Source organism: Vespula pensylvanica, chromosome 12 (genome assembly GCF_014466175.1).
Source record: "Vespula pensylvanica isolate Volc-1 chromosome 12, ASM1446617v1, whole genome shotgun sequence".
NCBI classification, from domain to species: domain Eukaryota; kingdom Metazoa; phylum Arthropoda; class Insecta; order Hymenoptera; family Vespidae; genus Vespula; species Vespula pensylvanica.
In genome coordinates this window covers 430,356-457,353 of record NC_057696.1, presented here as the reverse complement: position 1 = coordinate 457,353, position 26,998 = coordinate 430,356, and the positions used below count along the sequence as shown (strand labels likewise).

The 26,998-nt window shown below is 32.3% G+C and overlaps 1 protein-coding gene across 1 annotated transcript in view; it reads left to right on the top strand.

The window, feature by feature from the left end:
• Positions 1 to 26,998, top strand: part of LOC122633273 (acetylcholine receptor subunit alpha-like 1) — a 116,288-nt gene that overhangs the window by 71,537 nt on the left and 17,753 nt on the right. The window contains exons 3-4 of the mRNA XM_043820987.1: positions 10,126 to 10,170; positions 21,543 to 21,652. Of these exons, the coding sequence (XP_043676922.1) occupies positions 10,126 to 10,170; positions 21,543 to 21,652 (155 nt within the window). The remainder of the gene's footprint in view (positions 1 to 10,125; positions 10,171 to 21,542; positions 21,653 to 26,998) is intronic.

Genomic DNA, 26,998 nt, shown 5'->3' with positions numbered 1-26,998 from the left:
CTCTCTCTCTCTCTCTCTCTCTCTCTCTCTTTTTCTCTCTAGTTTTTTCCGTGGCAACGTAGCGTAGAAAATCCGCGTAGCAAGCGACATCATTCCAGCCGATTTGACGTTCGACGAACGTCTTGCGATCGAAATTCTAAAGCTGCAAGAGAAGATAGTTCTCTCTCTCTCTCTCTCTTTCTTTCTACTTCTCTCTCTCTCCTCCTCTTTCTCTTTCTCTTTCTCTTTCTTTCTTGCTTTCGTAATTAAGCAATGGGTTAATTAGCGAGTAGTCATGCAGATCGTTTCTATCGATGCAGCCTTTCTTTCTTTCTTTTAACTTTTCTCTCTCTCTCTCTCTCTCTCTTTTTCTGTTTTTTTCTTTCATATATTTCTTCTTTCTACTCTTCTTCTTCCTTCTTCTCTGGAACCTATGTTTCTGAACTTAATGTCGCATTTCGCAACTCTTTTCTTCGGTTTAATAATCGTAATTAATTGTTAGCGAGAAAATATTAATCGTTTAAAAACAACAAATTTTTATTTCAAAAGGATTGATTGTTGATTCTATGCTGGGAGAAATATGTAAAGTGAAAGTTAATTGAAACGTAAATTTTTATAAAGGTTTCGATTATGGGGATAAAATATAGAGTTATATCATTCCTATTATCTATGCAGTACAAGCCATAACGCTTGTTAATAAAAATCCATTTATTTCGTTTTTATCGATCATTTTCATCTGTTTGGGGAATAGAAAAAAAAAATTCTTAAAATGTTAAAAAGAAAAGAAAAGGAAAAATAAAGGTGGAAAATTGATTTTTTTCCTATGTGTGGGTGTACGTTTGTGCGTTTTTTTTCCTTTCCTTTTTTTCTTTTTAGTCTTCTGAAAATGTCCCGAATCTCGTAATTTTTTCCTGCTTTTGTTTTTTTTATCTCGTTCGAACGATACGAAATCATGTCCCCCCCGTCGTGCTCAATTCGTCGATTTATTTGAAGTGTTCGATGACAGACAGAAACGATATATATATATATATATATATATATATACATATATATATATAAAGCTATATATAAATATATCGAGAATCCCGAATGAAAACTGATCGACACTCAGTTTCTCTAGCGTATGACCCCCAAGTATTTTTCCGATATTTAAATACTCTCTCAGCTCGCCCGAATTTGATAGACTCTTCACATTGCGAGCGTGTTACACTTCCACCCTATCACCTAGCTCTTTTTCTATCTATCTGTCTACCTATCTACTTATTTGTCTATCTATCTATCTATCTATCTATCTATCTATCTATCTATCTATCTATCTATCTACCTATCTATCTATCTATCTATCTATCTATCTATCTATCTATCTATCTATCTATCTATCTACCACCACATGCTTTTATATTTTTAACGTTTGTTTTTATTTCAAAGAAGAAAGAAGATCAATAGTGCAGCTACGAACTTTATTCGTTATTACTTTTTCACGGCCTTTGCAATTTAAATAATATATTTTAACGTTGATCGATATTTATTCAAACATCTTAAAAGATTAGAGACAAGAGGTTTTGCTCGTGCATATATCCGCTACGTCAATCCCAATCTCCATTCAATATACATATAATAACGTGCTCACGTCGATCGTTATAAATATTTAATAGGGTCGGATCATCATTCTCGACTCGTTGAGGGGAAAGATAATCGCCGTGGTAATTTCTTAAGACTCAACTTTACTTAACTAGCGATGGAGTTGTTCTCTCTCTCTTTCTCTCTCTCTCTCTCTCTCTCTCTCTCTCTCTCTCTCTCTCTCTCGTTCGAAATGCTAATTCTAACGTAGTACCTCCCGCAAGTTCGAAGTACGTTCAGAGAACTTACTTGTTTTAATGCTACGCGGTGCTGAGTTGACCTCCTGGAGAATCTACAGGGAGAATAACTATGCCTTTACAAACTATTTGCATAAGAAACGACGTTGGTTTTAATCGAAAGAAAAAGAAATAAAAGGAATGAGAAGAAAGAGAGATATGATATTTTAATGAAATTAATCTTTATTCCTTTGATGATCCAATTTTTTGTTTATGTTGTTGTATTGTTCTAACAAAAAATTATATAATATGTGAAACTTATATACTGAAACTTATATACTTATGTACCTATAAAATATTAATCTTTAATAAATTACATAACACTTAATTTACAAGTTTTTAACATTTTATTAAAAGAAAAGAAAAAAAAAAAGTTATTGGTAACACTTTGATGTAAAGGGTTATAGTATTATATAATATTCATATATACACTCTATATAAGACGTATATGAGTTAGAATTATCAGCTATATTATTTATAACTTCTTCATCAAGTAATTTCCTGAAATAGAAAATAGGGGATTAACCTGCTTCGAGTTTATTATATTATATAATACTTCTTCATCTTGTTCATTGGAATATTGAAAAAAATTAATAAAGAATAATGCTTTTACAAGGTAATCGCTATATCTTATTTCCAAACAAATTTGAATAATACACATACTAGTTTAAGAAATAAGAATTGTAAATTGTCATAAAAATAACTTATTAATTACGAATGAATGGTACAACAATAAATATACTAATGTCAAATTGTGACGAAAGAAATGAAATAAAAAATATATATATATCTTAACGAATGTGCGATATCAAAGATACATGGAATTATAGAGAATTCAAAATATCATCAAATTTTTCTTGAATATCTTAATCTGGAAATAATCGATAATAAATTTTCAAAGAAGATAGAAATCAATGATATATTTTACGTATAATGTCTCGCATTATTCGTGGTACAAGTGACGTATAAGAGAAGAAGGAGGGAAACCATCTTGATTAAGACCCACGAGTCGAGTTTCGTGAGTTGAGAAACTCGGTCTTGATACTAAATCGTTTATGAGGAGAAGTCCAATGAGAACACGGTTGAGGAGAAGGAGAAGGAGAAGGAGAAGGAGAAGGAGGAGGAGGAAGAGGAGGAGGAAAATGACACGGATGGAAGACCTGAGAGAAAAAAAAGGTCGTCAAAATAAGATTACTTTTTTGAACATAGATATATTACGTACGCAGAATACAATAGCTTCGACGATTGAGAACTAACAAAAAGAAAATGTTCTCGTCGATTGCAAAGGAGAAAAAAGGAAAATGTATTGAGGCGGAACAAGAAAGTAGGCGGATCATAGAAAGTGGAAAGAGGAAGTACGTATTACGAAAATGGACTATGATAAAAGATAGAAGAATATAGAAGAAAGATGTATGTATATATATGTATATATATATATCCGTGTGTATGTGTGTGTATCACAAATGTCCTAGGTGAGACAAGAGTCTACTGAGGTGATGTGTCAAAGAATTGGATTAATTTGGCACTACGCAAATGAAATTATTTTACTTCTATCAGCTAATTTATCTTTGTTATTTGTATCTTTTATTGATATCTTTGTATCTATCTATGTTAGAGTTATCACTATTGCTATATGTGTATATACACACACACACATACATAATATATATACACAATATATTTATTAAATATATATTATATATAATATATATTTTAATTTTCTTCCTTTTCTTTTGTATCTTATAGCAGGTTTTTTAATATTTAAACTACAAAAGCATTAATAATATATTTGGATGTTTTAAACACATTTTATTATATTTTTCATTTTGTTAAAATTATGTTAATTTCAATATAAATTAATAGCCAACTCGCAAAATTCGAGAGAATACATTTCTTAGCATAAAATACGTCACGCCATCTGCTTCCTCTTGTTTTCTTTCTTAAGATTCTCCTTAGACTTCTCTCGCAGCTTTTTGTCGATGAGTCGTTCAAAAATCGCTTATGCCGTAGCTTGATGTACGACGTAATTTTGATTTCTTGCAACCATCTCTCTCATCTTTTCTTTTCCTTAATTACTTACTCTGGTAGATTGTGTATTTTTAATTATCTCAGGATTTCCCAAGATCTTTGCTGAGAAATTCGTTCGAGATTAATTAAAAGCCGACGAGAGAAGTTATGATTCCGTGAATTTACTACTTTTTTATCATCGTTTATCTAGAATTTTTGTTTTCGCATAATAACTGATGTTTTTATCATATCAGAAGTTATTCATAAAGAATGTGATGAAAAATATCTAATGTTATACTATAATGATCTTATTTATAAGATATCGAATAATGATCTAATAATTATTTTATAAGAAAGATTATTATTAGATATTATTTTATTATTATAAATAAGAATATATGTATATATCAGTTTTGTAGTATTTAATTATATAAATATAATAATCAATATTAATATCTATTTATAAAAAAATATCTATTTTTAAACATATGTATTTATAATATTAGTATCTATTTATAAAGGATATTATTATATAATATAATAATATTTTGTATAAATAAAATCATTATTACATAAGCCGAAGGATAAAAACGATTCAGGTTTTTTAAAGGTATAGTACGAATCGATACATCAAACATATACGGATCTACATATATTTCAGAAAATATATGTTTCAAACGATCCTGTCTTACGAATATGAGACTCGAGACGTTTTCATCCGTATTCCATGTCACTTTATCTCGAATTCCTATTCCCCGAGCACTCGACGAAAAATTTGAAATGCTTCGAGAAGAGAAAGAGGAATCTTCTACGGTCGGACGAGTTCCTTCCTCGTAGTATTAGTAAACGTCAATAATTGATAATATATTTCATTAAAAATTGTTCTCGAGTGCTGAACGAACGAGATCCTTTATTTAAATGATGAGCCTCCGTCGCTATCGCGATAACGTCAGTAGATTTTCTTTGATGTCGGCACAATTACGTCTTTGAGTATAATTTTTTATCGTTCGTTTTCTCTTGTAGTTAGAATTTTATATTACGGTATATACTTCTTTCTCTCTCTCTCTCTCTTTCTGTATATATGTATATATATTTATATATATACTTGTGTATACGTAAGATATACATGTACGTGTACTTTTCTACGCTCGCTTTTGTTGGCCACGACTTCGGAACTTTATTAGTTTCTTAACCTACTTTTCCACAAAAGCTTCAGTTCGTCAAAGTGCCTTTCGAACTCGTACACTCAATGTCCCTGTACCTTAACAATGTCTTGTAAATCTTATGATTTCGTAAATGGCGTTGAATACGACGACATTGGAAGCACATGCGAATTGTTTTGAATTTTTTAAGAGTTCTCCAAAGACACTCGATCTTTTAATATTACCAAACTCTTTTTCTTTCTTTCATTCTCTCTCTCTCTCTCTCTCTCTCTCTCTCTCTCTCTCTCTCTCTCTCTCTCTCTCTCTCTCTCTCTGTTTTTCTGCTCGTTTGCTTTTATTTACTAGAAACGTTCGTCTGGAGGTGGATGCTTGTATCGTTCAATAAATTGCGTATATCCATGAATTTATTTAATATGTTTCGTAACATTTTTTTTCTTTTTTATAAGAAATAGATACGGGAAAATACATTGTCATTATTTCTGATTTTATTCTGATTGGAAAGTACATATATGCATTAGGTGTATTCAAATGTTGAAAAAGAAATCATATGTAAAAATGATAGAAACAAAATCGATGAATTAGAGTGGTGATCATCGATGATAGCTAACTGGCTTTAAACGAGGTAAAAATCCTTGAAAAATCGGAAATAATAATTCGATGACTATCGGACATTTTTGTTGAAAGAATTCGTTTTAAATCTCCACGTATAAAATCTATCTGCTTTAAAACGATAATCCTCACATGTAAAGGTACAATTTAACGAACGATTAATATTCAAAAAGTGTATGCATAAAATCTCGTATGGTCGATCGACAGCCGATATCAGTTTGACATATTTATTTTTGAGAGGTTACGATTTATGAAAAACAAGATATCGAACTCCCACGAAGAGAAATTTTTATCTTTATCTCGATCTCGAATGTAAATCTCCCGTGTGATAATTTTCTTTCTTTCTCACTCAATCTCTCTCTCTCTCTCTCTCTCTCTCTCTCTCTCTCTCTCTCTCTCTTTCTCTCTATTTTTCTTCTTTTACTTATTTTCTTGTTTTTTTGTAAAACATACAATCTTCGGATAAAAAAAAAATTATTTCATCCCGCAATTATGTTCGTCGAAATTCATTGAAATAATATTTCTACTAGACAAAAAAATAAAGAAAAACGAGAAGATAAAAGAAAGGAAAGGTAACAAAAAAGATAAAAATTTATCGGCAAAGTCGTTGAGGAACCAGATGAAACGTAAAGATATGAAAGAGAGAAGAATATATTCCATCTGAAGGCTTTCTCTCTACCTTCAATTTCATTTTCACGTTTAACGCAATAACGAGACATCGTACTCTAGTTTCGCGATTTCTCGAAGGTAACGTTAAATGTGGTCTGTTCGAGGAATATCGTTAAAACTGGAGAAAGGTGTGTACTTCGAAAGAGAGAAAGAGGGACAAAGAGAGAAAGACAGAGAGAGAGAGAGAGAAAGAGAGAGAGAGAGAGAGAGAGAGAGAGGGACAGAGAGAAAAAGAAAGAGAGAGAAAGAGAGAAACGAAGGAAGGAAAGAAAGTGGTAGATGCTGGGACCGTTTTCACACTTGGAAACCTTTTCTTGGGGTGTCTCCTGAGAGAACTCGATTCTCTATTTCTATTTTTCTTTCTTTTCTTTTCTTTCTCTGTTTCACTCACATATACACACACACATACACAATACTTTCTCCCACTCCTTATTCACGTTCTCTGTTTTCATCTGACATCCAATTTCCATAGCATTAGGCTCCTTAGACACGTAAACGGGTCTCTAGGAGCATAGAAGCAGCAGCCACCTGATGTCTTCAAGTTTTCTCTCCTCTCTCTCCTTCTCTATCTCTCTCTTTCTCTCTCTCTCTCTCTCTCTCTTTCTTGTTCTTTCTCATTCCTTCTCTTTTTCTTTATACTCTACAAACGAACAAAAGAGTCACGTTAGATGCTGCTTACTTTCTCTCACGAATCTGAGAAAACCTTTCGTTTGCAACACTTTTGGATAATGACTTTCGGCAGCCTTTTTGCCTGTTACCTGTCAACGACGTTACAACTAGGGGTAGTTTCTTGAAACAAGCAACCATTCTCACCTCGTACTATATTAGGAAATGTCTTTCGGAGTTCGTTTTTGCAAATTGTACGAAGAATTATTACTCAAGATGGTTAAGATGTAATTTAAGAATGTTAAGGATAATATTTTTGGAAACGTTTTTATGAAATTCGCCTGTAACTGATATCCCATTTTTATTAGTAGGATATTTTGAAAGGTAAGAAATACTTTTCATTCCGTACGATTTTATTCGATTTCAATGATCATTTCTCTCTTTTATTTTATTATAATAATAGTAATAACAATAACTATAATAATAATAATAACAATAATAATAATGATGACGACGACGATGATGATGATTATTATTATTATTATTATAATGTGATAATAATAATAATAATAAATCGACAATAGTTTAAAAATATCAAAATATTTTTCCGTTTTTGTTAGATTTTTTCTTTTTAATTAATGTAATTATTGTTCGAAAAAAATAAAAATTTACTCATAACTATATATTCCATATTTGTTTTTACTTGGTAAGAAGATAAGACAGGAAGCTCTTATAATTAGTTTAACAATTATTAGTCTACGTAAAGTACTTCTTCATAGTTAGTGAAAGGTTATTTTTGTTTACTGTATATTTTAATTTATAATAATCATTTAATGATTTGATTTCAATCGTTAAAGAGACGTTTGATATTTGTTTGTCGTTGTAGCTAAACTAATTTAATTTCTAGTTTACTTTCGAAATAGAGATATAGATCTTCTTTGTTGTTCCATTTGTAATCCAAGTCCCAGGGGATACTTACTAAGACCATAATTCCGATCTCACGGCAATTCTTTGAAAATGCTCCTCGCTTTTCTTTCACGGCAGTTTATCTTGATTATCTTTCTTCTTGGGACCTAAACTCAGCTCGTTCTCGTAACTTCATTCCTTCGTTTTTCTCTATTCTCTCTCTCTCTTTCTCTCTTTCTCTCTCTCTCTCTCTCTCTTCCTCTCTTTTTTTCTTTCGTATCTTTTTCTCTATATCCTTTTTTACTTTCTCCACTATTCTTCCTTTTTTTCGTATTTTCTCGAGATACAACAAAGGTCGGGAATATCTAAAATGCTTAGATCAACAAATCCCTCTGGACGTTTTATTTTAACCAGGTACTCGTATGAGGAATGAACAAAGAACATTTTTATCGCTAGCGTAAATCTAATTGCGAACTTAAATAAGATTTATTTCGCGAGGCGCAGACTAAACTTTACCTACCGTGAAAAGAAAGGAAAATAAAGGGAAAAAGAGAACGACCTGGTCAGAAACTATTTTTTTTCTTTCGAGTCATATCTCTCGTTTAAGAATTTTCTTTTCTTTTATCTTTATCTCCATTTTCTTTTATTTTATTTTTATCTTCATTTTATTTTTTTCTCGAAATTTTTTATTAAATTTTATGCGCTGAGAGTGTTTATTCTCATTTAACACACTCAACCGTTACGTCTGGATATATAATTATTTCGTTGTGATAGAAATTATTTTTAAATTGATCAAAATGAAAATAGAGAATAAAAAAGGATAAAGAAAAAAGATTTCATTAAAACTGAAAAACGAGATATGTTACAGGCAATGTGTACGTACATGTGTATATATGTATGTATATATACATTCAATCTTCGAGTTTAAGAAGATTAAAATTTAAGAAATAAAATTTTCTTCGAGTATTTTCTTTATTTCAACATGATTTATATATTTATATGAGATAAGGAAATGTCGTATTATGAGTACTTATGAGTAGATGACGAATACAAAGGCTACGGTAAAATTATTTCCGGTAAAAAGTATTTTTCGAAAAGTCTTATAAACAAGTAAAAAGAAGTTTTCGAGGTGTCTTCCTTTCTACTTTTATTATCCCTCGTTCGAAGTCACTTCAGTTTCAGTTTCCACTTTCATTCGGTAACCCACGTAGAAGAAAGTAGAAGGTAGAAGAAAGTCTTCCCTTCTTTTTATTTTTCTCACAAGGGTTATGAACCTTCCGAAGTTTTTTGTGAATTTTTTTCTTTTTTATTCTTCGTAGATATTAATCAAAAGAAAACATTGTATTCCTAAGGGATGTGATATTCGATCTTTATTCGAAATAATCGTATAAACGTATCAGAGTCTAAAACAATTATCTTTTATAAAATATGTTCTGTCATTGTCAGTTCGTAGAGATGGATAGGGTGAGATGAGGTAGGGGAAATGAAAGTAAGTAAATAAGTGGTTACGGCTGAATTTAACGCGACTGTTCTAAGCAGGTAAAACGTGATTTTTGCTGACAATAAACGAGACATTAAGTCTCGAATGTAATCTCGACAAAGACCTCGGCCTCGCTTTTCTCGTCGTATGAGAAAGTGTCTCGCGTCGAGATGCAGCCCTTGCTCGTCAAATTTTCTCGTTAAAACGACAATGACGACGACGACGACGATGGCAACGGCGATGAAGGGCAAGTTTTTTTTGTAGCTTTCTTTTTATTTATGTATATGTATATATATACACGTGTATTTTTTTTTACTTTTATATTTCTTTTTTTTTCTTCTCCTTAAGCGAAGGGCAGCAACCATTTCGAAAAAAGAAACACTAATTATTTTTTAATGGCGTGTTGAAAGCGTAATTACACGGATTTTAATTGCTCGACATAATCGCAAAGATTCTCTCTCGGTCTTTTTTTATCTCTCTCTCTCTCTCTCTCTCTCTCTCTCTCTTTCTCTTTTTGCGTGTCTGCTATGTATATCTCTTTTTTTCAATGTTGTCACAAAGTAATTAAAGGATAGATCATAATTGCGGTGAACAATTTTGGGAAATTAACGGGACGAGAGAAATTACCTTTCCGATTAAAACGAACGGAACGGAAGGAAATTTAATCGCAAGATAAATTAATTTTTCCCTTCTCTTTACGGCTCGATAAAATCGATAAAATTTATGGCGATCGAGAATATTCAAAACACATACGCACATATATTTAAATACAAAACGTAAACGATTATCAAAATTCCTTACCTCTTATCCTATTTTCGTATAATATCACTTTGTTTGTTTTTCGTTTCAGAACTTGAAGAATCAGATCATGACAACAAACGTTTGGGTGGAACAAGTGAGTAACATACGATATTTATTCTTCATACTTCTTTAAAATCCACGACGAAAGAGTATACTTAATCTGCGAAACTATATCAATGTGTCTATATACAGTAAAAGTAAAATACTTTCATTCGAATATCTTTATTTATATTTATATAATAGAAATTATTCTTGAAATGTTATCGATTTTTATAAAACATTTCCGATTTTAAAAAGAGTTAGAAAAGGATAAAGGATAGAGAGTAAAACGAATGCAAACGAGTTCAATGGCCACCAAACGAGTATATTTCTCTCTTTCTATCTTCCTCTCTTCCTATTTCTCTCTCTCTCTCTCTCTCTCTCTCTCTCTCTCTCTCTCTCTCTCCTTTACTTTATCCGTCAGATTCCAACGTAGATCGAGTTTCACTTTGACCGATGGAACATCTCTTTCTCTCTTTCTCTCTTTCTCTCTTTTCTCACTTCCTCTTTCAGTCCTTTAGATGAGTCACGCAGAGTTACAGCGTGAGGAAAAGAGAGAGATTTGGAATTTCAAAGCAGCCGGATTTCATTTCGCCGTTTGTCGGACGACTCCGAACGAAATCCGAATCGCGTCGCACTAGTTGGCCTTTATCGACGAGTCACCCTTCATCATCCCTGTATCCCCACACTCTCTTTCGTTTCTCTCACCTTTACCACTCACCCTTTAGCCGTTCTTCACGTGACACGAGCAATCCTTCAACCCCCTTGGGCATCCTCATCCTTCAGACGAACCGACCTTCATTTCTCTTTTTTTTTTGTCTCATGTCTCTCTTTCTCTGCCTTTCTCTCTTTCTCTGTCTCTGTTTTTATTCTTTCTTTCGTGTCGAAATGACCATACCGTTCTCTCGCTCATCCGCCGTTTCAGTCTTACTTCAATCTGCCCTCCTTCATCCCTCTCCGGTTTTTGTCTATTTGCGAAAAGTAATGGTATTTACCTCAATATTTCTATTCTACGAGAATGAAAATATCGTGAAAATATTAACATAAATTTTCAGTTTTACTCATAATTCTTGTAGACGTGTATACATATGTGCCTTTTTAATTATTAATTAACGTTAGTAGATTCTTTTTCTTCTTTCTTTCTTTTCATTAATTAGATCAAAGAAAATGTATTGTTCGTAGTAATAGTGCGAGAAAGAAAAATAATAGATAAAAGATTTTGATATTGATATGTAAAAGAATGTAAAATTCGTGTTCTCTCTTCTTGATTATTTTAAGTTTTGTCATATAAAAAAAGAGATATTTTTAGAGTACGTATGATCGAATCGTCATTTCGAGTAAAAATCTTTTCTCCTGAGAATTATTCATTAGAAATGTTATTCAATCAATCATTCTTATTGAATATTTTAACGAGTATTCATCGATTAGATGTTAGGTTGTTCGGAATATATTTCTTCTTCGATATTGATTAACAAAGACAGTAGAAGGAATATAACTGAAAATAAGCATGAAAAGAAAAAAAGAAGACAAAGAAGAAGAAGAAGAAGAAGAAGAAGAAGAAGAAGAAGAAGAAGAAGAAGAAGAAGAGATAATCTAAGAGATCGTTAGGAGTAGTAGGAAAAGCTCGTTAAAACTCACGACAACCGACAGAGAAAAAGAGTTAGTGAAAGAGAGATAGAAATGTCGGGACGTCAAAATGCCATGGTATTGGCGTCTTCGTTCGTTACGAAATTTGCTAACTAAAAGGGGACCAGAAAAGAGCTGCATTTTAATTGCTAAACGTTGGGGTAGTACTTTCTCGCATGTAGAATTCTTCTTTACTATAATTGATATGATTTCATTCCAAACTCGTTTTAGAAACGAGAATAAGACTCCTATGGTCACGAAATATTCGAACGAGACTGGATTATACTCTGGTTCGATCTTGGCAGTATACCAAAAAACTTAAGCAGTGCCGGAAACGGCAGTCGGCTGGACGTCTTTCGAGGATATCCGCAAAAAGAGCTAGATAGGGTAGAAGCTCGTTTGGTATCGAATCGCCCTGCGGTATCGTGGTTCCGTGGTTATAGGCTAATTTCACCGAGAAACGACGAATTGGTAGAGATCGACCGAAGTTCATTACAGGTTAATCGTCCACGAAATGTTCTTCATTTCTCTGTTTCCCTCTGTTTCTCTCTGTTTCTCTGTTTCTCTCTTTTTAAAATTATTTTCTTCTCCTTCTTTCTCTTTGTCCATTCTAATTAATATAGTCTCATTTTCTCGTCAAATCTGCTTTCAATTAATTTTTTATTGATATACTTAATTCATTATTACGATAATTTAAATTACGATTTTCATTCATTCACATTTCTAAAGATATAAAGAAACTGTGTAAATATTGTATCAAATGTCACAATTACGATATTAGAAATTATCGAATTTAGAAAAAAGATATCTATTAGGAAATCATTTATAAATATAAAACGAGGAGAAGGATTGTTAAAGAAAAATGTAAGATGAGATGGTTTGCATAGTAACAATTTTAATATATCTCTTTATGTTCGCATGATTCTTAGTAGCGATATTGAATTTATAATAACGACAAATTTACGAGTCGATCATCATAGATGTTGCCGATTTTCTGTATGAAAATTTCTCGAGACAACTTCTGTTTCTTCTTCGTGCTGTGAATTTTTATCCTGGCACGATTTCGCGAGCAACCAAGCATCCATCCATCCAGCCAGTCGACCAACCAGCTAGTCATTTTTGTCATGTCCTTATTTTCTTTTCTTCCTTCTCAAAGACTTCTCGCTATTCGTTATTTTCTCTCTTTTTCTTTACCGCGAACTCTCGTGGTTCGTTACGATCGTTTGTCAGCGTCAATGGCCTTGCCGTCGAGTGCTTGCAACTGCACGGAATCTCTTGACGGTTCGGTTAAGAAATAAAGTGAGACAGACAGATAAAAAAGTAAAGGACAAAACCTCGAGGACTTTGTTAGGATCCGTGTGAAATTTATGTAACACGACTGTAATAAAGTTTTGATCATATTTCATCTCGACGGTATTCGAATTACGGGTAATATATAGCGGGAAATACGAGAGGACGTTTCGTAATAATCGAGTCTAGAGCTTTTTGAATTTCTCTCGTTCTCGAACCCAATTAATTATAGACATGTATTTATTAAAATGATTGAAATACTCCGTACGAATCTATGTTAAAGTTTCTTACGATTATATCGTGTTTAACCACGTTCATTTATATTCTAATTATTTTCAATATGTTACCATATTTTCAATATGTATTATTATAACTACAAGAAGAAGAAGAATAATAATAAGGAAAAGATTCTCTGGTTTATCTCTTTCTCTCTTTCTCTTTCTCCCCTCCTTCTGTCTCTCTCTTTTTCGTCTGAAATTCGTCTTTGTTGTTGGTGTTTGTTCGATAAGAACATTAGAAGTCATTTCGCGAGTCTCGGCAACCGACGTTGCTGGAAAGCAGTTCTCTTCTTTGGGTATTTAGATAAAGATGTGCAAGAAAGGGATGAGAAGTTGAGAGGAAGAGGAAAGGAGGTGGAATAGGTTGAAGTTTCCGTTCTCCTTTTTAGCCTTTGTAACTGCAACGGAATATAAATAGGAGCTTGGTGGCTTCTCTCTCTCTCTCTCTCTCTCTCTCTCTCCCTCTCTCTCTCCTTCTTTCCTCTCTCTCTCTCTCTTTTTCTCCTCTCTCTCTCTCTCTCTTACTTTGTCTTTTGTTCATTAACCAGCATGCTCGGTCGCTTATATTCCGCTTAACTCCTCAATAAACCGAAGATATTGTCCACCGTTCTAAAGAGCCAAGGCTCACGGTTTTGAATTTGCATTCAAAATGATTCATCTTAACAGAGACGATTAAATTTATCCACTATCCTTTCTTTTCCCACATCGAAATGATATATCCAACGTCTTCGATATGTTTTAACAATCGTTATCTTCGTTCGACTTTTTTTTAATTGTTCTTTCTTCTTCTTTGTTTTTTTTTCCTTTTTTTTTTTACAAGAAATATATGTAATTTTTGGATCTTTAAGCGGGATTGAAAATATAGTAGAGAATGGTAAATTCGGAAATATTCTGAAATATCTCTTATCTTTTCTTTTTGAATTCATTTCTTAATTAGACTCATGTTATGTACTTGTGAGCCTCCTACAAAATATAAAAATATGATTAAAAAAAAATAGAATGTTGCTTTACATTTAAATACAATTCAGAATCTAAAAAAAAAAGAAAAGTGAATAAGAAAAATAAACCCCGAAAAAAATACATACTAAAAGCCACACGAATGAGATCGTTTTTCAGTCTTTTTGCGTTGTAAATTGAACTATACGCTACTCTATCAATTTTTTGTTTCATTTTTTTTTTTTTTTTTACGTAACTACACGTAACCTAAAACAATTTTTTAAAGCGAAAATATTGATTTTCCAACAACATTTTAAAGAACCTTTTTGTTATACTCATCGATGTCGATAGTATAAAAAAAGGAAAAGAAACGAAAAAATCAACACCATATGTCGACTTTCAAGTTTCGATGTAAAAAATCGATTTTTCTAAAAAGTCGTTTTATCACGAGTGAGAGAAATGTTTTAGAGCTAATTTATCATTCACATCGACAACGATATTTTCAATCTTACGTTAAAAATTCAGAAATTATATATCGTAGCATTGTGTTATTGTTAGACTTTTTTTTTTATCCAAATTGAGTGCAAATAAAATGAAACGAAAGAAGATGAAATAAAGTCTAGTAGAAAGTATCGAGAGCATTTTATTCCATAGCTTTATCCCTTTTCTATATATTTTTATTTCTATCTCTGTCTATTTCTTTGGTTCTATCACCATTATCGAATTCTGGAAATGGCGTGTATTCTGCGAACGAGAGCTCTCGAATAAAATGTTGTGCCTCGTTATTATTGTTGTATATTCCCCGAACACATTAATTTACTCTCAAACGGCTCTCGCGTTGTCGAGATTCACAAAGGCCGCGTCGGACTTATCGATGAAATATTGCGACGCGAGAAAAGGTAGCTACGAGAGGAACGAGAATGCAATCCGTGCGATGCATTCGTGAGAATCGAATGGAATTCGTTCCCTCAAGAGAGAGAAAGAGAGATAGAAAAAGAGAAAGAGAAAGAGATAGATAGATAGATAGATAGATAGATAGAGAGAGAGAGAGAGAGAGAGAGAGAGAGAGAGAGAGAGAGAGAGAGAGAGAGAGAGAGAGAGAGAAAGAGAGAGAGGCAGATAGAGTAATATTTCATCATTTTTACATGACAGTTAATAGATCCATTGAATTCTTCCAATCGTTTTTTCATGTTTTTGGTTCTATTGTTTCCTTTTTAATTGCATTATCTTTTTTTTTTTAATTTTTTTTCTTTCTTTCTTTTCTTTTCTTCTTTCATTACAAGCAAAATTTATACGTACATACGAACATTAATTTTTTTTATGGGTAGTCCCATAAAAAAGATTTTTATCGAGTAATTCGAAAGAGAAAGAAAAAAAGATGAATGACATATTATAATAGAAAAGAAATTAGAATAAAAGGATTTCTCGACAGAACAAAACTTCCGGCAATAGTTCACAGAAAGTAAGCAACAGATGTCTAAGTGGAGGAAACTTTTAAATAGGAAAACATCGGTGATTCCAAGGCTGTGTCAGAATAGGGTGATTCTAAAGCTTCTATGGATGCTTTCGACGATCCTGTCAGACGGAGTCTTGCGGATTTAACTCAAAAGGTGCAAGCTACCTGCACTGATATACTAAAGTATATATACGGAGAATACTTTCTATCGCGTTTTATACGTTCGCATGTTTCTCTCTGTCTGTGTGCGTATATGTATGTATGTACAGAATTCTTGAAAATTTCTTTTCCGTTTTCTTGAAGCTTTCCTTCTTATTCTCTACTTTCTGTGATCTTCTCAGTAAATCCAAATAGCTTTTACTATCGACGTATCTAAAGATGCAAGGATATACAGATTTTTCACCACAAGGGTCTCGAAGAAGAAGATATTTCGCAGGATTCTCAATTTTTATTTTTATTTTCCTTCCCTCTTTCATTTTTATTTTCTTTATAAGTATTTTTTTCCTAACTATTTCTATTACGATCTATTCGATTTTTATTCATTATTAGTACTGATTAATTTATATTTTATTCAAAATAAAAAAATTTTTAATAGAATTTTAATAGAATTTTTCTTATTACATCCTTCATGTAAATTCTTCGATACTATTCAATGTTAATAACACTGTTAATATAATGACAATGTTAATAATTTTTATACCCGTTGAAGAAACTTACGATGTCAGTTTTCTCATCGAGCTACGAAACATTATTAAACAGAGTGAAATGCGTGTACTCCGAAGGGATAACGTAAGATATAATAAAAGAAATTTAACCACATGAAGAAGGTAGAATTTTTCCTACCATGAAGAATTAATGGCCTCAGGTGTACGTATGGGAATTTTAAATCGATTCGTGTACGAAGTCACGTGGAAAAATGGTGTTAAGTCGTTCGGAAATACGAGCATTCGCTTCTGAAGAAAATCAATTTTCTGTGGGGCGGAAAAAAAAAGAAGGAACCACTTTGGCAAACTTATTTTCCGTAGGAGCTGCGTCATCATCATAGCTTACCACATTTTTTTAATTTTTTTTTTTCAAAGCAATGATATACGTTCGATGCGCGATCGTAGGAAACAAAGGGAAAATTGTATTATTTCGACAAATGCGATCTTAACGATAATAATTATATTTTAATCGAGAGAAATAGTAATTTGAAAAAGAACTTTATATAAGCACGATCTAAAGAGACGAAGATTTGTCTATGAATTACGTTTTATGTAAAAGATGCACGTAGATTCGCGAAGGAATCAGATCCATATCCGTATAAATTCCTTTTGGTTGTGTACGTTCCGCGCGTGAGCTCGCCTACGAAGAAAATTCTAAGCGAATCGAACAGCCTGTAGGAATGCAATTTTGCAAGAAAATGAAGTTTCCGGTAGGAGGATATCCGATCTAGCCTTTCGAATTCTCTCTTTCTGCATTTCTTTGCAAGCTACTAGTGATTTTTACCAGTCTCTTTTCTTCTTCTACTTGAGCAGATTTTAATGATGTCCAAGATACGTCAAACAAGATGGATATTATTATTTTGAGAAAGATAGGTTAAAATATACCGTAGAAAAGAATTAATTATCCGAAATTTTTCTTTCCTCTTCAGTTTTCTACAAATGTGGAATAATGATTTATTATAAAAATGCATCGCGTTAATGTTTAATGTAATTTAATGCATGATAGATCATACTTGGAAATAATTTATTTTTTAGAAAAATAATATTTCGTTAAAAAATTATGATAATGTAGTCAGGTATTTAATAATGTAGATCATATTTCGTATCTTTTTAACATTTTCTAACAAATAAGAAAAAAAAAGAGAAGATATAAATTATCTATTAAAGAATTAACAAAATATTAATACCTGCAAAATTTTAAACGCTTTTAGAGAACTCATACATTACGTAAAAACTTAAACTTCTTGAGTATGTTTTCGAGCGAATATCTTTGAAAAATTTGTGATTCTAACTTTTTGAATTATGGCGATCATCGATCAAGTCTGTCATATATTGGTGACTTTGAAACTTTCCTTTTAAAGTTTTCAAATGTATGAAGATACGATTTCTATCCAGTTTCTTTCAAAGATGTCTTCGAAAAAAGAGATAAAGACAAAGAAGGCTATTTCTTTTGGAAAATAATCTGTAATGGAGTTAACTTTTAAAAGAACTTGTGTTTATTCGCGAATAGTAGCTTATAATTGTCGTTGACTTTATTACGTTGATGTTCTACTAATTGCATGTGGCTCTTTTTCTCTCTTTTCCTCTCTTTCATTCTCTCTCTCTCTCTCTCTTCTTCCCTACTTCACTCCCTCTCATTCACGCTAGAGAAACCAAATAAAAATGAACGAACGGAAAATTAAATTCATTTTCACGAAAATTAAATTCTCAGCGTACGCACTTATCGACGCTCCGCCAGCCCTGCTCTCAATTTCGCGAAACGCTTTATGAAGTCCGTGTACCTTCTAAATGCATCGCCACTTCGTTCAATTTTATTTAAAAAATACGTTTCTCCGATGAAAATTATCTAAATAGAGGTAAATATCGTGAATTGTTCGGTGAAAATCGCGAACTTATAATCTCTCAATAGTCTCGTTATTGATTAAATTATTATAAAAAGAAAAAAAAAAAGTGATAAGAAAAGAATTTTCATCGACGATAACGAATATTCGATATTTTATATAAACAATTAATTTTTCTTTTTTGTTATATACACATTCATCGAGCGACGTCACATTCGAGTTCTTTTTAATTATTTATTTAATTTAAATACGAATTCATACGACGAGGAGTCAATTATTTATGTGCCGTGAGCAACATTGAACGACCTGCTTATTTATTAGGTTTGTGCTATTTCGTCTTTGTATCTAACATATTCTCTACCAAACGTATTCGTACTTAATTAAAGTGCTGCGTGTTAAGTTCCCTGCTGACGCTTAAAGAGTAATGATGTTTAGAGGAAGTCACGCGAATACCGCGCCCCTAACATTGAAGCACTTTATTCACTAGAAATTGGATCTCCCATTGCTCGTTTAAGTATATACGAACAACCATCTTTAATTTTTGAATATTATTAATTAAATAGTAATTATCGCGCTAGATGCAACGAAATTATAATTTAATAGATTCATATAAATATGACGACTAATTTCTCCATAGACATCTCCATATACATGTATTATGTATTAGATCATTATTATTATAATTAGAAAAGAGAAAAATATCATATATTAAGACAAGGTATTGATTTAATGTCTAACGTGTTTTTATCGAATCGTAAAATATTAAGAATAATTTCCATAATTTCCAGGATTTTTAAACTCATAACGATTGTATCTAATAATGGAAAATATAAAACCTCAGAAATTCTACAAATTATGGAACTTCGTCGATATGTAGAGAATTTTCTTTAAAGTAAAAATTTACTTTTTGTAGTTATCCGTTTTTAATATTTTTTCCTCTCTCCCTCTTTGTCTCTTTCGAAAAATTACATTAATTAAAATTAAATTGATCACCAGTACTTTTTATTGATTTATTGTTTACGGCTACAGATACATAATACGTACAGTCTATTTAATGTATTAAGAATGTATATATGTATATTAAAATTTGATTATATAAATTTCCAATTATAACTATGAATTAAGCCGAACACGTTTTAATCGGACAGATTGTATAAACGTACATATGTATGAGTACACACGTAGAGTACGCAATAATACAATAATGAAATATATACCGAAATATATATTATTTTATATTTTTTTTTCTACGTTTTTATTTATTTTCATACATTTATTATATATCAAAGTTTATTATTATAAATAAAAAAGGTAAACCAATTTATTCGTTTCACAGTAAAATATATCTTTGATTTATTCCGATCTTATATACATATCCAGAGGGTTTCATAAATTTTGGAATTTCCAGTTACGAGCTCTTCCCCTTGTAAGTTATTACAATGTAATCTTCATAAAGAAGGGTAAAAGTGTAGTTGAAAATCGAAGGAAAAATAATGTTTAATTCATAAAGAGACGAAGCGAGTTTTTTTTCAGCACGGGTCACCGGTCGAACAATTAAAAATGTTCAAATACTCGAGTGTTGGATATTTCATTGTTCTTTCTTTCTTATAAAAAACGCGGACTCACTTGCATGGTCTCTTTCTCTCTCTCTCTTTCTCTCTCCTTCTCTTTCTCTTTCTTTCTTTCTTTCTTTCTCTCACTCTCTCATCTTTTCTATCGATCGACGCAATTATTTCGACTCTCGACGGACGAGAGAATTAACAAGCGGACGAATAACGAGGCGACGACGTGACGGCGCACCACGCTGGTCAGCTTTTTCTACTTTTCAAAGAGCTTTCTCCTTTCTTTCCTTTTTTCCTTTCTTTCTTTCTTATCTCTTTCTTTCTTTTTTTCCCTTTTTTTATTATTATTTATTTTCTCTTTCTTTCTTCCCTTTCTCTTTTTTTCTCTTTCTCTCTCGATTTCGCGTACGTCGGCACGAAGTCGATAGACGTCGTCATTTCTTGTGAAATCTTACAATCCGAGATTTTCTCGTAAAAAGTAGAAGGGGAAAGAAAGGTGAAAGCAGAAAATATAAGCCGAGGTCGTCGTAGTAATTACTTTCCCTTCCTTAAGTCGTTCCGTCCGATTCGAGCACGTAAGTCGTGTTGGTTTGAGAAGTGAATGTTAGAAATAAGATCTCACTTAACCCTTTCCCAACGTGGATACTGTTCTACGAGGGTCAAAGTTTGACATATCTTTTCTCAACACCTTTATAAACGTCAACATTGAAATATCTATATATATAGAATATATATATATATATATATATATATATATATATATATATATATAACATATTTTAAATAAAGTAGTTTTAGATTGTTCGACAATGAATTATTAACAACATTATATATCTATCAAATTGAACTATTAACTTCATATATAAAAATAAAAGATATAAAAAAGTTAACGAATACAAAAATAAATTGACTCGTAATATAGACTTACGAAGAAAACAGTTCTTTAAATAATTTATTGAGAGAAAATAAATCGTTTTACTTTGAAATTGTTCCTTTGATCATATTATCATGCATGATCGAGATCGATGTTGATTATTTTGTTAAATTCTTGTAAGATTCAAAGGCATGGAAACAACGGTCGTTGAAAGAGGGTCGAGAGACTCTTAGGTTGAATATACGGAAGCGCATTGCGGAAGGGCCACAGGAGGAAAATTGATTACGTATATCGTACGGTGTGGTTTGTCCTTGTGGTTGGTAAGGTACGCTTTACTGTAGTTACGTCTTTATCTTCCTGTTTCTTGTTGGAATCTGTCGGAAATTAAAAGACACAAAGAGGGAGAGAGGGAAAGAAACAGAGAGGGACAGAGAGAGAGAGAGAGAGAGAGAGAGAGAGAGAGAGAGAGAGAGAGAGAGAGAGAGAGAAACAATAAGAAAATAAGCATAAGATAGTTTTTAATATTATATTTTTCGAAATGTAAATAGATTTTTCCGAAGATCAAAATTTGTTCCTATCGTTTCGATATCACGGTTAATCATAATTATTAGCGTGTTTTAATGCAAAAAGAAGAAAACAAGAAAATAAATACGATTAAATTTATTTTATTTGCTCATTCACGATTTATAACATCAAAATATTTGATAAGATATAGGTATTATATTTAATGAATCCATTGGAGTAATATTTCTTGAAAAATCCTTGTGAAGTTAAGCTCCAACCTTCCTCATAGTTTTCTACGTTAATCCTCGTCTTATCTCATCTTACTTAGCTCACGTTTCTTGCTTTTTCTTTTTCAGGAGTGGAACGATCACAAGCTGAGGTGGAATCCGGACGATTATGGCGGTGTCGAGACCCTTCATGTACCATCGGAACACATATGGCTGCCTGACATTGTACTTTACAATAAGTGAGTAAATTTTTTATTTCATTTGTTTCATTTTTTATCGCACGAAAAGACGTTATGTCATTTACGATAAAAAAAAAAAAATATGATGTTATCGTAAGGAACATCGAATTATTCAACTTATTTCTTTCGATAGCTTTATCATGACAGGCCAGGATCGTTATTTTCTGTAAGAGTACCTGTTGACGATAGCGTAGTAAGAGCCAGAAGTACTAGCTAGGTATATAAATTTCGTGCAAAAATTGCTGACCCACATAAACCGTACGGAGAGAGAACAGTTCAGGCGGCTGCCCTGGTGATTTTGTTTTGGCTACGAGGCAAGTTGCACCTCTCGTCGCGACGAGTCGAGTGGTGCTGGACATTTAAACTACTGACCTACATAATTTGTTGGAAAGAGAGAGGGGGAGAGAGAGAGAGAGAGAGAAAGAGAGAGAGAAGAAAGCCTTCCATATTGTACCGAGTCTATGGTCCCTCGACGGAAAAATAAAATTGCTTTCTCGCGAAAGACTAGGAAATGTCTTCTTACTTCTCGTCTTTAGATTCTCCATTTCTTCTTTTCTCCTTTTTCTTCTTTTTATTCGAATCTACCGAGCCTCTAAAAGTCTTAAAGGCGATTCTTCCGTATAAATGTAGCACCAGAGAAAAAGGAATTACTCGAGTGTACACGGGATATCATTTATAATATATCATATTCAGGTCAGAGATATTACTTTTCATAAGGGAAATATATATGTGTGTAAGTATGTATGTGTGCGTGTATAGGTATACATATCTACGAGTTAGGCACGATTTAAGATCGAACTTTACGTTAAATTTTTCTTTTTTGCTTTGCTTTTTGAATTACGAAAAGAAGTGTCATCGTTCGTTATTGCAGAGACAGAGAAGGAGATAGAGAGAGAATCCCAGCGACGACGATTCTTTCTTGGACTTTAAGCGAAGGATATTCAAGAGAGAGAGAGAGAGAGAGAGAGAGAGAGAGAGAGAGAGAGAGAGAGAGAGAGAAAGAGAGAGAGAGAGAGAGGTCTATGTGCCTCGTAAAGTTCCAGGAAATATTCCTCGGAGGAACGGTTACACTCGAGCGCGTTTCTTACGGCCATTTTGAAAATCCACGGCACGGAAAAGAGAGAGGCTCGTTTCTTGCACACGTATCTATCTCACATATCCGCCTTCCTCACGAAATAGGATGCATTTTGCTTGCATGGACGATGCTTTCCTATGTGAGAGAGAAGTAGATAGATAGATATATAAATAGATAGATGGATAGATAGATAGATAGAGAGAAGGTTAGATAGAGAGAAGTCGAGACCACTTTGGAGCGAGTCTTGCTCGTTTGGCAACCATGGTTTTTACTTTAGTCTATCTTTTTTCTCCTACTTTTCACGATTCATGATTCCTTATTTTTACTACTCTCTCTCTCTTTTTATCTCTTTCTGTCCTTGGCTGTAGCCATGAATCTACGAGTGAGAAGACTTTGCAAATGGTAGTTTCTTTGAATCAAGAATCACAGGATCAAAGAGCATCTGATTTGAATCTTTCGTTTCTTCAATATTACCCAACGGAATTTGAAAAGGTAAAGAAAGAAAAAAGGTAGTTATTTGTACATTACTGGATCCTTTAGGTATCTCTCTGAATATATAATATTTTTTAAAACACTATATGAAGTGGTAACTTTCTTTATCACTGTGTGTTTTCGCTCGAAAAAGTTTTTAATTTCGATATATCTTTTGATAGACGATGAACGTAGACGTTTAATGAACTACGAATATATTAATAAACGGTGAATATTCATAGTTATGTCCGTGTGATCACAGATTTTTTCGTGGATACATACATATATATGTGTATATATATATATATATATATATATATATATATATATAGTAATATTCTATGAATGTATAATTGATGGTTGCATATCGATGTTACGATAGGAATGCGGAGATATATTTATAAATATTCATGCTTAAACCTTACCATAGTGCAAGTGCTATCATTCTATATTGCATTTCAGAATGCATTCTATCGTATGCTCGCGCTTTCATTTCGCAAATAATTGATCACCACAATGATAGTGAGAATCGCGTGATCGTCTCGTAAGGGATTTTGTCGTTTATAGGTCGTATATTTTACACTGTATTTTTTAATCGTGGAAACGTGAGATTAATTTCTAAATAATTTTAAAACGATCTTTTTGTGTATCCAGAATTCAAAAATACTTAAATTTGTCGACATATCCTCCCTTTTTCTCTCTCTTTCTTTTTCTATCTGTCTTGAAACAATATTTTTATTTAAAAATAACTTCTAACATTTCATTAAACTTTTACTTAATTAATATTTCTGATCATGACAGATATTTAAATTACAAAAGGAAAAAAAAAAGAAATCAAAGATTTTCATCTTTAACTGTAAGTTTTAAATGTATTTTCAGAAAAATCTTTACTCTCACAGATTTCTTCGCATTACACAAGTTTCCTTTAATTTCGATCGGTCGATAATTGAAAGAAAATATTTCACTATCCACATTGTTCGAGTAGAAATCGTTCTTTCTCTTTTTTTTCCCCTAAGCCTTTTTGGGAAAAGTCGACTTTGAATCATCTCTAGAAAATCGTTTTTCACATGTGAAATTAAAAGCGAGGAAGTATACGTAATCATATATAAAATGTACATATTATATATATATATAGAGTAAGCGTATGTATGTATGTCTATGTGTGTATATATGCATAGGTATTCACGCAAAGACATGACTAATGCGCTGTCGAGGAATCCTTTCGAAATTTACATGTAAGTAGACATTGGTCGTCGTAGCGTGGCTAATATCATGGCAAACATGAAAAGTGCTTCGGAAATATTCGTTGACGTTTGTGAACGTCTGGTGAAAATGGCGTTCTCTCTCTCTCTCTCTCTCTCTCTCTCTCTCTCTCTCTCTCTCTCTTTTTCTTTTAGTCTCTTTCGTAATTCTTTGGGTAAATACCCTTGTCTGAGTTTTGAGTTGTAGTTTTAAAGCAATTCAAGAGAGACACGGGGGAAAGAAAGAAATGGAAAGAGAGAAAGAGAGAAAGAGAGAGAGAGAGAGAGAGAGAGAAAAGAGATTGAACGAGGGTTAGGGGAGGGAGGGTTACAAGCCCGTACGTTTCATTAAATGTTTCGTTTGCACTCGTTGATTCACGCTCGGGAAATTTGCCGTTGACATCGTCGTTCTTCTTGTTCTTTTTTCTACCCTCCCTTTCTCCCTTCTCTTCCTCCATTTCAACCTCTTTCTTCCCACTTTTTCTCTCTTCTCACCCCCGTTTAATATCCAAACAGCAACGTGTACTGTTGTCGTCTACTTCGAGAAAAGAATTTTTCGTAACTATCGGAGAGGAAGTGGAAGACGTTTTAAACGATACGACTGAAGATCGTATTTGTTGTTTTTGTTTCTTCTTTTTTTTAAATTCCGAGAAACACGGATAGTCTGTTGTGGAAAAAGAACGGCGAGTAGTTGTTTCTTAACGATTGTCTTAATCGAGGAGTTGAGATCGAAAGAATTTGTATGATACTTTTATTCGATATTTCTGTTGTTACGTAGGGGAGACTTTTCTTTGTAATCAAGATATCACTCAAGATATTTTTCACTTTAGACATTTATCATACATATATTATATATTATTAAAATATATCAGCGTAAATGTTTTTTATTTGATAAACATTTTCATACGTGTTAAGTTGATATTAGAAGTTGACGTTTAAAAAATTTGTTATTATAACAACGTTTAATTTTCTTTTTCAAGAATGAATTTATTTGTTGAGTCTTTTTAAACACATGTGTATAGAAATATCGTAATAAAATATAATATGATTGAGAAAAGAATTGCTTTTTGTTACTATTCGTATTTTAGTAATGATCCAAAGTAAAATATTTAACATTAATAATAATAATAATGATGACAATGATAATAATTATTATTATTATATAACGTATTCGCGTTAACGTTAACATATTATAAATAATGACAGAAATGTTTGCTGTGTAAGAAACATACCATATGAATATTAATATCAAACAATATAAATTGATAATGCAATTAATGCGATCATATGATTTAAAACGTGATACACGTTATAAGAATATTGATTATAATTTTTACAATAATTACAATACGTATTACATGAAATAAATGTAAACTATTCTATATGACTAATCTATTTTTTTATGAAGTCATAAAAATGATTAAACAATAAGACGTTATTTGGAGATGTTCTATCATTATATTTAGTTCTATGTTTGCTATCAAATATCGTTTATATTTAACTTATAAAAAAAAGAGTAAGAAAAAAAGAAAATTTGATGAGAGACGATTGAAATGGTCGATAGATATACATTTGGAAACTATTTCCTGATTTTATTATTCATATGTATAGACGCATACATCATATACGTTTATATATGTATATACATATGTTTCTCTCTCTCTCTCTTTCTCTCTCCTAATTCTCATTGTATCGACCGTAAAGTGTAATATTCGTCAAAATGATGCCGTGCATTCCTTTATGGCGCATAAATTACCAACCCTGCTAATTTTGCATGCATCTAAAATTAATCGAACCGAATCTGCATACCATGTTTCTCTTCGGTCTCTCGCCTACGCTACTTTCATTTCAGTAAAGTCGTCTTGCTCGTTTGCCACATACACATTTGCACAAACAAATGCATCTATATTCTCTCTCTTTCTCTCTCTTTTTCTTTCTCTTTCTTTTTCTCTTTCTCTCTATCTCTCTCCCCCTTTCTCTTTCTCTTTCTCTCTCGTTATCTTTTAGCGAAAATTATAGATGCTTCGAAGCGTATTGTTTCTTCCGTAATTAGCGCCATAATAATATCCAGTATGCTTTTAACCGTGAGTCGACAAAAGCTTACTATTTCCAAGTATCGAGAATGCAATTATATCATGCTGGTGTAGGAATAAACGTTAGTGTCGAATGAAGGAACTACACGATGCCGTGAAAACGTGCGCGCGCCAATGGTCACGTGCACGCCCGCCCGCAAGTCGTCTATCTACCTCTTTGATGTATGTATATTGTGCCACGTATAACACGCTGGCTAAAGCGAGTAATTTAAACTTCGCGGCTATTCGTGCATGACAAGAAGAAAGAGAAAGAGAAAGAGAGAGATGAACGATAACGAATTTCATGAAGAGTAGAGTAACTTTAATCTAAATCCTTCGTGATAAATAATAAGCTAAACTTTCCTAAATTAACATACGTGATTGGAAATCACTCTTCCTTTTCATTGTATATTTATATACATACATATATATATATGTATGTATGTATTTATGTATGTATGTATGTATGTATGTATGTATGTATGTA